Here is a 14556-nt window from a genome sequence, read left to right on the forward strand (position 1 = left end):
CCTGAATCTGTTTCAGTGAGTCCTTGATTTCTGTACTCTGGTACTTCAAACTGTATTAATTCTTTAATTAAACATTCTGTTACTGCAAAGCACTGCTCTTTCATTTGCGTACACTCACAGTGAACAGCAAGAGTGACAATGAAAACAGGCAAGAATCATAAGAAAAGCCTGAAGTGTTGAGAGAGAGGAACTGACTTTTCTGCTGTGCTGAACTTCGACCCACATGGTCTGCCAAAATCACTTGTCTTGCCAGCAGGGCCTTTGATGAGCCACTCTTAAAAATGTCCAAAGAAGGTACTGTACATACATTTGAGCTCCAAAATGTTTGGCAATTGAAGTGCTAATTTGTGAAATTGATTATCTCCAGCCATTTGTACCTTAAATTAAGTGGTAATAAAACGAGGGAAGTTACCCAGCACTTAATCCTGAACGTACATACAATCTAATCTAAAACGTTAAGCACTAAAATGTTTAGGCCTGCAGCACGAACTATTATGTATATAGCATTCTATTTTCTTTCTCCCTTGACTTTGTCGATAATTAAACACTACTATCATTAAAAAAAAACAAAACCCAAAATTACAAAGCACTTATGCAAACATACTTTGTTCATGTAATACAGAGGAGGCCAGACATTTTTTAAAAATAACTAGTTCCCCAAAGATCTAGCTGTGCAGGTAAAAAGATAAAGCTGCAGCAACAGAGATGTTTTCATTTTTATGTACTGGCAGATTCAAAGTATGACAAGGAATAAAAGATCAAGAGATCCCTTTCATTATTGGATTGCAAACTCTTATGTTCAGGCTTGCCTTTCCCTTTCATGTTTATCTTCACAAGAGATGTTAATTGTTTTGTTATTTAAGCCTGCCTGCCTAAAAATATCTAATTCAAGGGCACATTTTAAAAATCATGTTCTGCTAAATCCTGCTCTACCTTAATTGATTCCAAAGTGTAAAGTTGCATATATAATGATATATATCCTACACTTTTCTTCAGGAATTTAGGGTAATTTAGCTGGACAAATTTTGATTTTTGACTAATCAAAATGTGATTCAAGATGTGCAAAGGTATCAGATTTTCCTTTGCCTTTTCCCCTCCGCCCCCCCCCTCCAGTGGGGTGATTTGGATGAATCTACCAGTTTAATCTACCTCACTGGGCGCTTGTTCTTAGGTAAAACTGAAAAAAGATGGGATAGAAATCTATGAAATAAATATTTGCCATGTTTCAAAGTCAAGAAAGCTAGGGTGTGACAACAGCCTTCTGACCTTGGTAACCTTGAAATTAATTAGATGTACAGTATGAAAAATTCTACCCAACTGATCAAACTTGTCTGAACCAAAAGATAAAAATATGTAACTCATCATTAACTTGTCATTCTAATAGCTATGTTTCTAAACCCAAAATGTTAGGATATCATTATATCATTATACAAATGATGGTATTTATCTATCATAATTTCAGTAAAGAGTGATGAGAAATTTTACTGAATTCAGAAGTTTCATAGAAGGACCTGGTATCATTCAAATTCCAAAGAAGTGATTTGGATAAGGTTAACAGTTCATTTGTACTTCACTGATTTAAACACTAGAAAATTAATGATCTGCTATCTATCTATCTATCTATCTATCTATCTATCTATCTATCTATCTATCTTATCTATTTTTTTATTTATCAAATTTAGACACTGTCCATTTCACTATCCAAGTGATTCTGGGCAATTTACAGATACAAATAATGAAACCATATAAAAGACATATAATTATAAACAGAATTATAAAGAGAATGAAGAATAAAACAAGGACAAAGTTAAAAGACAAGTTAAAAAGGCAGAGGAAGCTCCCTTGGGACACCAACAATCCCTGTGGTTGCGTGCCAGTCTTTGATCCTCATGCCAATTGGCAAAGCCAGCTCTTCCTGTTTTTCCGAAAGGTAAGAAAAATAGGGGCAACCTCAGTTGTGAGGCCAGGATTTTCCACAGGGCAGGGGGCAATTAGAGAAGAGGCTCTTTTCTTAGACCCCATTAAGATCTGTAATATATCCTCCCTGCCTGCCAGAGTGGGATGGATTGATATAATTGGGACAATTCCTCAGGTAACCTGGTCTCAACCAACACCCTGAATTGGACCTGAAAGCAAACCAGCACCCAAAGCAACTCATGCAGCCGAGGTGTTATATATACTGTCTTCAGAGTCCCAAAACTGGTTGTAGATCCTCATTCTGCACCAGCTGCAGCTTCTGGATACTCTTTAAGAGTAACCCCATGTACAGCACATTGCAATAGTCCATATGGGAGATGAGCAAATTATCAGGGACTGGCAAAAGGGCTTCCCAATGCAAGAAGGTGTGTATGTGTGTGTGTACCCATCTCTCATATGTGACTTATTTTTGTCCTTATTTTATGCTGTTTAAAATAAATATTTAGATTAATTTTACGTGGATTGCACACCATGTCTTCAGCAACTGCCCTATTTGCTCTCAGTAATGTAAGTATACCAAAAGCAGTCATTATGAATGAAAGGAGAGAATAAACTGAATACTGCCCTTTAGGAAATGCATGATTTTAACTCCTGCATGGCCGACACCTAAATATACATGTACAAAGTAATATTATCACATACAAGTTAATTATAGGAGAAACTGAGTGCCCTGTGGATCAGTTTATGTTGTGCAGTCCCCAGTTCCAAGTATCTGAAAGGTCACACAATGGCATGGTTTTTGTCAAAAACAGAGAATCACCTGGTATTCTCATTGAAATAAAGATGGCCCATGAGCATGTGATCAGATTGAAGAGGTCCTTTTGCTAAGTGCTCCAAGCCCCAAAAACATAATATTGTATGTAATTCTCCAAATTACGCTGTATACTTTATTCTTTGATATGTTTAATAGATTTCATTACTTTCCACCCCAAGTATATTAAATTTAGGAACTGAAAAACTGTGGTTTAGTCCTCATAGCCTGCTTATTTATTTATTTATTTATTTATTTATTGGTTCGATTTATATGCCACCCTTCTCCGGAGATTCAGGACGGCTTACAATGCGTTAACCAATAGCCTTCATACTTTTGTATATACCTGCTTAGTAGGGCTTTCGGGCCCCCCCAAGCGGTGTTCTTTTTTATACAAAGTCAGCTAATTGCCCACACAATCCGGGTCCTCATTTTACCTACCTCGAAAGGATGGAAGGCTGAGTCAACCGTGAGCCTGGTGAGATTTGAACTTGCAGTAATTGCAGGCAGCTGGTGCTATTTAACAGCACTTTAGTCTGCTGCGCCACCAAGGCTCAGTTTGCCAATAATAAATAAAGGTTAGCAATCGTGAATTATTATTAGATTTATATCCCATTTTTATTTATACAACTCAAGGTGGCATACATAATGCTTCTGCCTATCTCCTCACAAGCATCCTGTGAACTGAGTTGAACTGAATAAGAGCATCCAGCCAAAATCAACCAGCCAAGCTTTCATATCTAAGGGAGGACCAGAATTCATAGAGACCCTTTGAGAGCTGTATGCAACAAAATTTCATTTTAATATATGCCAATCAGTGTATACTCAAAAGTGACAATAAAGTTATTCTATTCTATTCTATTCTATTCTATTCTATTCTATTCTATTCTAAAATGTAGGAATTCGCATCTAATGCTTCCTACCTAGTTTATACTATTATGTAAAAGCAAAACGTTAAAAAATGCATTATGCTCCCTTCCATTGCTTTAAAAAATCTATTCCCTGAATTTGGGGAACAGTTTATAGGATAAGCAACTTTTTTAAAAAAAAAATGCATTTAATTGCAGCGTCTCGGGTAAATATTGGCATCTCCTGCAACTATTACTCATCTTCCCCCTAACTCAAAGTAACCTGCCTCCTTATTTCTCCTATTTTAATTTCTGATACCCTAAGGTTGCATTCATTTCACTTGATGGCCACTGCAGGTGACTTCAGCTCCCCCTCTTCTCCCCCGCCCCTTTCCTAGCTAAAGCACCCACTGCACGCACGAGTGACTTTCTCAGAGACTCGGAAGTTACGCGCCACCAAGTAGCGCTCACTTCTCTGCTCTCCTTTATTTACGTCATTTTTTTTTTCTTCTCCTAATTGTTAAGCCTATGTAAGAAAGCCGGGGGGGGGGGGAGGAGCTCTGCCTGACTCTCTGGGGTCCTCCGAAGGGAAAGCATTGGAGGCTACGAAGTCCGCCTGCGCCGTCGGTTGAGCAGGCGCTCTTTGTAGTCAGCCGGCCCACAATGCTTTCGCCTCGCGCAAGGGCGTTCTGGGTCTCTGAGGCGAGGGTTAAAACAGCCGAACGCCGCGCTAGGCAAATGGCGGCCTCGGGGAAGGTGGCTACTTTCCGCCTGCCGGTCCTTCCTACCATTGGAGAGATCATCAAATTGTTTAAACTGAAAGCTACGAAGGAATTGTCTCAGAATTTTCTGTTGGATCTGCGCCTCACAGGTTGGCCGTTCGCGGCGCTTCTGGCGTCCTGGGTGTTAACGGAGGTTCATCTTTGGAAGGGCGATGGCTGCTTTGCTGACAGCTTGGGGCTCTCTTATATACGCCGGAATACCCTTTCCATCATTCCTGTCCTGGGCGGGGACGATGGGAGTTGTAGTACAACCATTTGGGAAGCACCGGGTCGGTAGAGACTGAGATACCTGTCTTTTTAAATCTCAGTTGATTGAATGTTTTTCCAGTTGGCAAAAGTGGCGGGACATAGCGAATTAGATGGTATAGAAAATGTGCATTAAATCACACAACTCAATACAGAATATAGGTTTTTATCTATCTCTTCCCCCCCCACCCTTTTTTTTAAAAATATTTTTCCTTTCTTGGATTATTATTTTTTTTTTGACGCAAAAGTGAAAGTATGACCGTCACATGATTTGTACCTGCGAAATGACGCTCGTTTTACATTTGCTCGTTTCTTCTTTCTAATTCATTTTCTAGAATTGGCTTTCCATTCAGATTTTGGATAGGAAATAAAAAGTTCGGCCTTTGCTTATGTTTTTTTTCGTAATAACCACCATAACTTGTATTTGTATTTATTAGTTTGTCAAACATACAAGACAGCAGGTATAAATATAAACATGGATATGAATGAAATGAATACAAATAAAGAAAAATTAACTTTTTGTCTTTTCTGAATATGAATATTTAAAGAGTGCCCATAGAAGTAAGTTATCTGTGCTATATTTGTTATTCCGGTTTCTTTACCTGAATTAATCCATTTGATTGTCTCCCACCTGGACTACTGCAATGCTCTCTACCTGGGGCTCCCCTTGAGGAGCACCCGGAGGCTCCAACTGGTGCAGAATGCGGCCACGCGGGGGATTATGGGAGCGAGGGGGCGCTCCCATGTGACACCTCTCCTGCGTGAGCTGCATTGGCTTCCAGTGGTCTTCCGGGTGCGCTTCAAGGTGTTGGTTACCACCTTTAAAGCACTCCATGGAATAGGACCTGGGTATTTGCGGGACCGCCTTCTGCCGCCGATAGCCTCCCACCAACCAGTACGCTCCCACAGAGAGGGACTCCTCAGGGTGCCGTCAGCCAGGCAATGTCGGCTGGCGACCCCCAGGGAGAGGGCCTTCTCTGTGGCAGCTCTTGCCCTCTGGCACGATTTGCCCCCGGAGATACGAAGGATATCGGATCTCCGGGTCTTTCGCCGTGCCCTGAAAACTTTTCTTTTCCATCAAGCAGGGCTGGCGTGAACCCCCCCCCCTTTTAGTCTTTTTTAGTTTTTTAGCTTTTAATTTGTCAATGGGTTTTAATTCGAATTGTTTTAAATTTGGGGCCAAAGTATGTAATTCTTTTAATAATTTTAAATTTTGTATTGGTATGTGTTTTAGTTTTGGCTGTGCACCGCCCTGAGTCCACTAGGAGAAGGGCGGTATACAAATTGAATAAAATAATAATAAATAAATAAAAAATAAATAAATAAATAAATAAATAAATAAATAAATAAATAAATAAATAAATAAATAAATAAATAAATAAATAAATAAATAAATGCAGCAAAATAATCTGCATTGTTAATATGACCCCCCCAAAAAAATTTCAAATTGTGGGAGGGCATACATACTATTTTTTAACTTTTAACTTATCAATGCTGTACTCAAAAGAATGAACTAACTTTTGGAGGCAAAAAAACATGTGTACCTTTGTAATATTATCATAGTAAATGTATAATCTGAAGACCAAGCAAATGTAAATTATCATAATTTTCACTAGCTGTGCTGTACTGTACATTAATTTGTCCCGTTTACTTGATTTGATGATGCAATGATGAATGACTATTTTGAAGTGATAACATTGTTTACTTTAAGTCAGGGGTCATCGCATGATGTATCACGATTTTTCCCCCATTCGCTAAAACGGGGGTGGGCATGGCCAGCATGTGACATCCAGCCTGCAGGCTGCGAGTTTGGCACCCCTACTTTAGGTGTTCTGTGCTTGTGAAACCAAAACTGTCACTATTGTATGCTCTTTTTTTGCAGATAAGATAGTAAAGACTGCTGGCAATCTGAAGAATGTATATGTGTGTGAAGTAGGCCCTGGGCCAGGAGGAATCAGTAGATCCATCTTAAATTCTGGTGTTGCAGACTTGTTATTAATTGAGAAAGATTCTCGTTTTATTCCAGGACTCCAGGTACCCAAATATTTTCCAAAATGCTACTGTTGATAATTACCTTTTTACAGGTTAAATTGTATTACATTTTAATAACTAGTTATACTAATATATACTTGTGAGGTTGGTCCTGACCCTTGTGATCTTCTGGAAATCTCTTTTAAGTGGCTTTTTCAGCAAGACTTGGGATCCCCTGCCAGTGGGGAGCTCCTTTATCAGCTCATCTTGTATAATATTCTGATACTTTTTCTTTTATCATCCAGTTTTTATTTTAATTGTTAACTGTTGATTTTATTGTATGTTGCTTAGAGCCACTTTGTGTAACATGGGTGGTTATATAAGATAGACAGACAGATGGGCAAAGGTAACCTTGTTTATATATAAACATAATTGTTCCTAATTGGATATCATGGCAGAATTGAAATGGCAGTTGCTGAGTCAATATTAACTCTTATTTTCCAAAAAAATCTGTAGTAAATTACAAAGATAAAAGAGGCAAAAAGAAAGACCAATCTACATGATGCACACACCTGAAGCCTGGATCATGGTTAAGAAACTGATGATGTCTGAAGTAGATAATAAAGCAAGCTTTTAGGAGAGGGAGAAACAGACTCTCTGAGATAGAGAAAAATTAATACAGAAAATAAATGTTCACTCAGAATGTGACTTGTGGAAATCAGCCTTCTCCAAATAATGTTCTCCAGAGGCATTAGGCAAAATACCAATTTTTCCCAATCAGAATAGTCAATTGTTATACACAATTGAACTAATTCCTAATTTCTATTATTTAAAAATCTACATTGAACTGTTTGGAATTCAATTGATAGCATATTATAATTCAACTGTTGTATTGATTTCTGCATCCTTATTGTCCCTCAAGTTATCTCCCATATTGTTTCAAAAGACCTGTTTCTCTAAAGCAGGGCTGTCAAACTTGCAGCCTGCGGGCCGGATGTGTCATGTGCTGGCCACACCCACGCCTGGTTTGGCGAAGGGGGAAAAAGTCGCAATACATCATGTGACGATGTTAATTTGACACCCCTGCTCTAAAGTAAATGGAATATTTGGAGTTGTTCATCAATGAGGGGAACTATTTAAAATTGCCTGTCAGAAGGTAATAAATAGGCTTAAAATGATAGAAACAAGTTTGAATTTAGAATCACTTAAGTTAATTCTGCTTCAGTTTTTTATAGGAAACAAATTATTATTTTAAACTTAAAATTAATAATTGCAATATTGTTGCCTTTTTATACTCTTGTATACGTGCAGGTTAGCATTTATTTAGCTCTCCTTTTGGCACATTTAATGATGTTTGGTATAACAAATAGAATCTCAAATGTACAAATTCTTGCATTACAGATGCTAAAAAAATTTCAATTTTTAGGTTTTTCAAATGTAATTAAATAGCTTTTTAATATTTTTTTCTTTTTTCAAAAATCTCAGTTACTGTCAGAAGCAGCTCCAGGAAAAGTCCGTATTGTCAATGAGGATATTTTAACATATACATTCAATGAAGCTTTTCCTAAACATCTTTCAAAGAACTGGGAAGATGGTCAGTATGCTACAAATACAAATATTCAGAACATTTATTAAAATGAATTCACTACATGAAATTACACTACATGAGATTATAGTGATAAGACTGGAAGTTAATTTGTATGTTCTATTTCTTAATTTTGCCAGTAACCTGTAATGATCCCTGTGATAGATACATTTTTCCCTAAGCACAGCTAAGGGCACATTAGTGCAAGACAAGTGATTGGTATTATCAAGTTAATAAATTCTAAAGTTTCACACCAAGTATTGTGTAGATCACAAATCTGGGCAATGAATTTCACTAGCAACTTAAATACTATTCAGAGTCATGTTTTAACATTCATTCCGGGGTGCCTAAGTAGCATGTCTGCTTGTTATCTGAGATTAGAACAAATGCTATTTATAGGTCTAGACATGAATGTCAAACTTGATCACATCACATGATGTCACGTGATGTACTGCAACATTTTTTGCCTTTGTGGAGTTGGGGTGGGCGTGGCCTGCACATGATGCATCTGGCCTGTGGACCACCAGTTTGACACTCCCCCCCCCCCCCCCGGTCTAGGACATTTATCAAGAAGTCATCAGTTACTAAAACTCAAAGACATACCTGAATATTGCCTTCATAAATTGTGCCTACAACAACAATTAACTCTTGAGTTCCTGTCAAAGCCTTTTAAGCTATTGATGCAGAGACTCTGCACATTTAATGTGAGACCGCCTGCTGCTACCGACGACCTCCCATCGACCCGTGCGCTCCCACAGAGCAGGCCTCCTCAGGGTGCCATCAGCCAAACAATGTAGGCTGGTGGCCCCCAGGGGGAGGGCCTTCTCGGTGGGGGCTCCCACCCTCTGGAATCAGTTGCCCCCGGAGATAAGGAGAATCCATGACCTCAATGCCTTCCGTCGTTCCCTTAAAACCCATCTTTTCCAGCAAGCTGGGTTGGCTTAAGAAGAAATTTTTAAATTCTTTTAATCAGTCTGTGATTTCTTAACTTTCGGGCCAAAATTTATATATATTTTTAAATGTTTAATATTTGTATTCTATGTTTTTTATCTTGGCTGTACACCGCCCTGAGTCCTCAGGGAGAAGGGCGGTATATAAATTGGAAATTAAATTAAATTAATTTGGATAGGTTAAATGCCAAACATGAGGTCAAAACCTAGATACAGGATTCAGGAGACCTATTTGAAGGAAAATTCAGTTTGAGAAGAGAATTAATGTTGGAAAACCTTGGGAGAGAAATGACAGGGATCCCATATGACCAAAATCTCTATCCTTGCAAATAAGGCAGCGCAGACATTCTCTTTCACTAACTGTTTTACTGCCCTAAGGTTAAGGATGTTGAAAATTCCATTCAGTCATAGATATGTTGCTCAGATCTGCAAAAGATTCAGTGTTATGCCTTTTAAATAAATCTAAAAGTTGTTAGAAGAATTTCTACCTTCCTGCTTGTGATACCTATGTAACAGAAAAGAATAATTAAAACTATATCTTCTGTTCTGAAGACAAAGCAAAATAGGAGACAATTAATCATAGGTTCATGGCAGTTTAATATTATGCATAAAATTGTTTAATTTTAGAATGATTTAGTAATTCTCTGGTTTTATCTTTGTATTCATAATTTAATATAAAGATTAAAACAGGGAACTTGAAAATAATTAGGAACTTTGGTGTTATATATGCTGACAACAGCAAGAATACTCTGCATACAAAAGGAAGGATACTTTGATTCTCACAACAGACAAATGGCTGAAAAAGTTGATAAGAGTTGGCAGAGATGGCTAAATTGACAGTTTTGAGTAAAGAAAAGTGCAATTAATTTTGTTTCTATTTGGAAACCACTTCTGGATTTTGTGCTTGAGGTGGAGGGAAATGAAATATTGGTTTTGGGTTTTGCTGATTAAATAGATTTGTTGTTATAGAAATGGCTGGTATATATTATTATGTAAAAATAAAAAGTTGAGGTATGTTATTAGCTTATTCTATCATACCAAAAAGAATAGAAAGTCAGTGGTTTTTTTATTTCTTTTCCCTTTTATCCTACATTTTTTCCTCTTTCCGTTCTCCTCCCCCTTTTTCCCATTATTCTGATTTTTCTTTATATTTCTGTATTTTATATTATGATAAATTAATTAAAAATTTGGAACCTGAGAATGATCTTTTAGTTTTAAAAAATGTGTCATATTATATTGGAATATATATTAAAAGTAGTGTTTATTAATTAATATTATTTATTATTATTATTTATTTATTTATTAGATTTCTATACCGCCCTACTCCCGAAGGACTCAGGGCGGTGCACAGCCAGACAATAAAAACACATACAATACAAAATTTAAAAAATGGAATAAAATCAAATTAAATAATTTTGGCCCCGACAAATTTAAAACCCCAAACTTTTAAAACCAATTTAAAATTGAATATATAAATACTAAAAGATATTTAAAATTTTAAAAATCTTTTATAAAAGAGGGGGAAAATTAGGCCAGGCCGGCCTGGTGAAATAGTAAGGTCTTTAAGGCGCGGCGGAAGGTGCGCAGATCCGGGATCCTCCGTATCTCTGGGGGGAGCTCGTTCCAGATAGTAGGTGCCCCCACAGAGAAGGCTCTCCCCCTGGGGGCCGCCAGTCGGCATTGTTTGGCTGACGGCACCCGGAGGAGCCCCTCTCTATGGGAGCGTACCGGCCGGTGGGAGGCTATTGGTGGTAGTAGGCGGTCCCGCAAGTACCCGGGTCCTAAGCCATGGAGCGCTTTAAAGGTGGTAACCAAAACCTTGAAGCGCACCCGGAAGACCACCGGGAGCCAGTGCAGCTCGCGCAGGAGAGGTGTTACATGGGAACGCCATGTCGCTCCCATTACCACCCGCGCGGCCGCACTCTGCGCCAGTTGGAGCCTCTGGGTGCTCCTCAAGGGGAGCCCCATGTAGAGAGCGTTGCAATAGTCCAGGCGGGAGGTGACAAGGGCATGAGTGACCGTGCGTAAAGAGTCCCGATCCAGAAAGGGACGCAACTGGCGAATCAGGCGAACCTGATGAAAAATCCTCCCGGTCACGGCCGTCAAGTGCTCTTCTAAAGACAGCCGTGAATCCAGGAGGACGCCCAAGTTGCGAGCCCTCTCCGTGGGGGCCAATGATTCGCCCCCAATAGTCAGTGATGGCGTCAACTGACTATATCGGGACGTCGGAAACCACAGCCACTCAGTCTTGGATGGGTTGAGCCTGAGCCTGTTCCTCCCCATCCAGATCCGTACGGCCTCCAGGCACCGGGACATCACTTCAAGGGCATCGTTGGGGTGATCCGGGGTGGAGATGTACAGCTGGGTGTCGTCAGCGTACTGATGGTACTCCACCCCGAAACCACGGATGATCTCGCCCAGCGGCTTCACATAAATGTTGAACAGGAGAGGCGAGAGGACCGACCCTTGCGGCACCCCACATATGAGGGGCCTCGGGGTCGACCTCTGTCCCCCTGTCAACACAGACTGCGACCGGTCAGAGAGAAAGGAGGAGAACCACCGCAACACAGTGCCTCCCACCCCCAACTCTTCCAACCGGTGCAGCATGATACCATGGTCGATGGTATCAAAAGCCGCTGAGAGATCTAACAGGACCAGGACAGAGGAGCACCCCCTGTCCCGAGCCCTCCAGAGATCATCAACCAACGCGACCAATGCCGTTTCCGTGCTGTACCCGGGCCTGAAGCCCGACTGGAACGGATCCAGATACGTCGTTTCATCCAGGTGCTGGGGGAGCTGTTGCGCGACCACACTCTCAACAACCTTCGCAACAAAGCGAAGATTGGAGACCGGATGATAATTTACCAACATTGCCGGGTCCAGGGAAGGCTTCTTGAGGAGAGGCCTCACCACCGCCTCTTTCAAGGCGGCGGGAAAGTCACCCTCACTCAGCGAAGCGTTTATAATCCCCTGGAGCCAGCCTCGTGTCACTTCCCGGGAAGCCAGTACTAACCAGGAAGGACACGGGTCCAATAAACAAGTGGTCGCGTTCAGTCTACCCAGAATCCTGTCCACGTCCTCAGGGGTCACAGGATCAAACTCATCCCAGATAACATTCTCAAGACCTGCCCCTGTCTCTCCCCCTGAGACTACCCAGTCGGAGTCCAAATCTTCCCGAATCTGAGTGATTTTGTCATACAGATACTGAACAAAATCCTCGGCTCTACCCTCTATATTAAATAGAATTTAATATATTGACCCTTGATTCTGATTAAGGCTTATGATCAAGCAAATATATTTGTGTTTTGATTTTTGTCTTTTATAGATCATCCAGACATACATATTATTGGAAACCTCCCTTTCAGTGTCTCAACTCCACTAATAATCCAGTGGCTTGAGAATATATCTAATCGAGATGGGCCTTTTAGTTATGGTAGGATACGGATGACCCTGACTTTTCAGAAAGAAGTTGCAGAGGTGAGTTTGTTTTATTGAATTATTATATAGTTATTTAAGAATAAATATCAGCAATTGGTACATTAAGAATTATTAAGTTTAATTTGTTCTTGTAGTTTGGTCCATTTGTATAATGGGGAAGCAATAATACATTTGCTGGCTTAGAGAATGGATCATTACTTAACCATATAGAGTGTGTTTAAATAAATTTTGTTATCGGCTGTCTGTAGCAGTAGGACTGATTCTCTTCAACCTGCAAGTCCTGTGTATCTGCAGTTTTCTCTAGGGATGGTAGAAGATCTCTTCAAGACAGTAGGGTATGCATGTGACAACTGCATATTTGACTGGAAATGCATAAACTGGAGGTAATTCCATGGTTGCAACACATTGAGAGCTCCAAAGCTAGTGGTTATCATTGGTTTTTATTTATTTATTTCCTGCCTTTATTATTTTTATCAATAAGTCAGTTAGTATACCTACTGTTCCTTCCGCCTCCTACATCAGCATCTCCACATCAGCAACATTGTGAGATAGATTGGGCAGAGAGAGAGCTACTGGCTTAAAGTCAACCAGCTAGCTTTCATAAAACAGGACTATAATAGGTGACTGAAAGGGCAGGAAATGACAAAACCTGCGTCATGATATAATAATATAATTAATGTACTCATATTAATGTACTTGTATTGGGATGAAAGTTCAAAAAGTTATTTGAATTTGTGTTGTGATTATCATGACATGAATTTCATCATTTCTTCATCATTATACAAGTAGGCTTGGCTTTTAGCCATAATTAGGACCAGAATTTTGTTTCCAAGGGACTGTGGTTGTTAAGTGAGTTGCACCCAATTTTAGGACCTTTTTTTGCCACAGTTGTTAAGTAAATCATTGCATAGTTAAATAAATCATGTAGTACTTAAGCAAATGCAGCTTCCCCCAGTAACTTTGCTTGGCGGAAGCTGGCTGGGAAGGTCATAAGTGGCAATCACATGACCCCCAGAATGTTGCAGTTGTTGAAAATCCATGCTGGTTGCCAAGCGCCCAAATTTTGATCACATGACTGTGAGGATGCTATGACAATTGTAATTACAAGGACCAGTCATAAGTCATTTTTTTCAATGTCATGGTAACTTTGACCAGTTGCTAAATGAATGGTTGTAAGTCGAGGACTACCTGTATTTGAACTGACCAGCAGCACAACATAAATTTTAATTATGCATCAATAGGCATTCATAATAGCAACACAGTTATTAGCCTTGGCTGTACATTATTCTATTTTAACCCTGTGAGGAAAATTTCATTGAATTTTATGTATAGGAATGGTCAAAATGATTTTGTGACATTGGCTGGTTTTACACACTTTAAACATGCTACACAAAACAAGGCACCAATAAAGGAATGTTTTCTGATGAAGATAATCATGGCATAAAGGGTAGAGCTGATACAGGTAATCCTTGAGTTATAACTACAATTGAGTCCAAAATTTATGTTGCTACGTGAAACATTTGTTAAGTGAGTTCGTCCCATTTTACAACTTTTCTTGCCATAGTTGTTAAGTGAATTGTTACATTTGTTAAATCAGTAACATGGTTGTTAAGTGAATCTGGATTTCCCATTGGTTTTGTTTGTCGGAAGGTCACAAAAGCTGACTCCAGGACACTGCAACCGTCATAAATATGAACCACTTGCCAAGCATCTGAATTTTGGTCATGTGACCATGGGGATGCTACAACTCTCTTAAGTGTGAAAAATGGTCATAAGTCACTTTTTCCAGTGCCGTTGTAACTTTCAAGGGTCACAAAATGAACTGTTGTATGTCGAGGACTACCTGTACTTACATTAGTTCACAGTTCTGGGTAAATAGGGTTTTGAATCAGTAAGGAGGGAGGGTTTTTTTCTGTCCCCTTCCCCTAACAAGACAGTGCTGTGGAAAATGGGGAAAAAACCTGCTGTTGAGAATTCTTTGAATTGATGCCAGAAATGTGGCTGAAAA

General features: G+C 39.5%; 1 protein-coding gene across 1 annotated transcript in view; it reads left to right on the plus strand.

Annotated features, from left to right (window-relative positions):
* The first annotated feature begins 4239 nt into the window (after window positions 1-4239).
* TFB1M (transcription factor B1, mitochondrial) overlaps window positions 4240-14556 on the plus strand; it is a 30286-nt gene continuing 19969 nt past the window's right edge. Inside the window, exons 1-4 of the mRNA XM_070932637.1 lie at window positions 4240-4447; window positions 6487-6638; window positions 8061-8169; window positions 12436-12587. Of these exons, the coding sequence (XP_070788738.1) occupies window positions 4240-4447; window positions 6487-6638; window positions 8061-8169; window positions 12436-12587 (621 nt within the window). The remainder of the gene's footprint in view (window positions 4448-6486; window positions 6639-8060; window positions 8170-12435; window positions 12588-14556) is intronic.

Source organism: Pituophis catenifer, unplaced genomic scaffold (assembly GCF_029215685.1).
Source record: "Pituophis catenifer annectens isolate HBS135680 unplaced genomic scaffold, rPitCat1.0.hap2 SCAF_1, whole genome shotgun sequence".
In the NCBI taxonomy this organism is placed as follows: Eukaryota; Metazoa; Chordata; class Lepidosauria; order Squamata; family Colubridae; genus Pituophis; species Pituophis catenifer.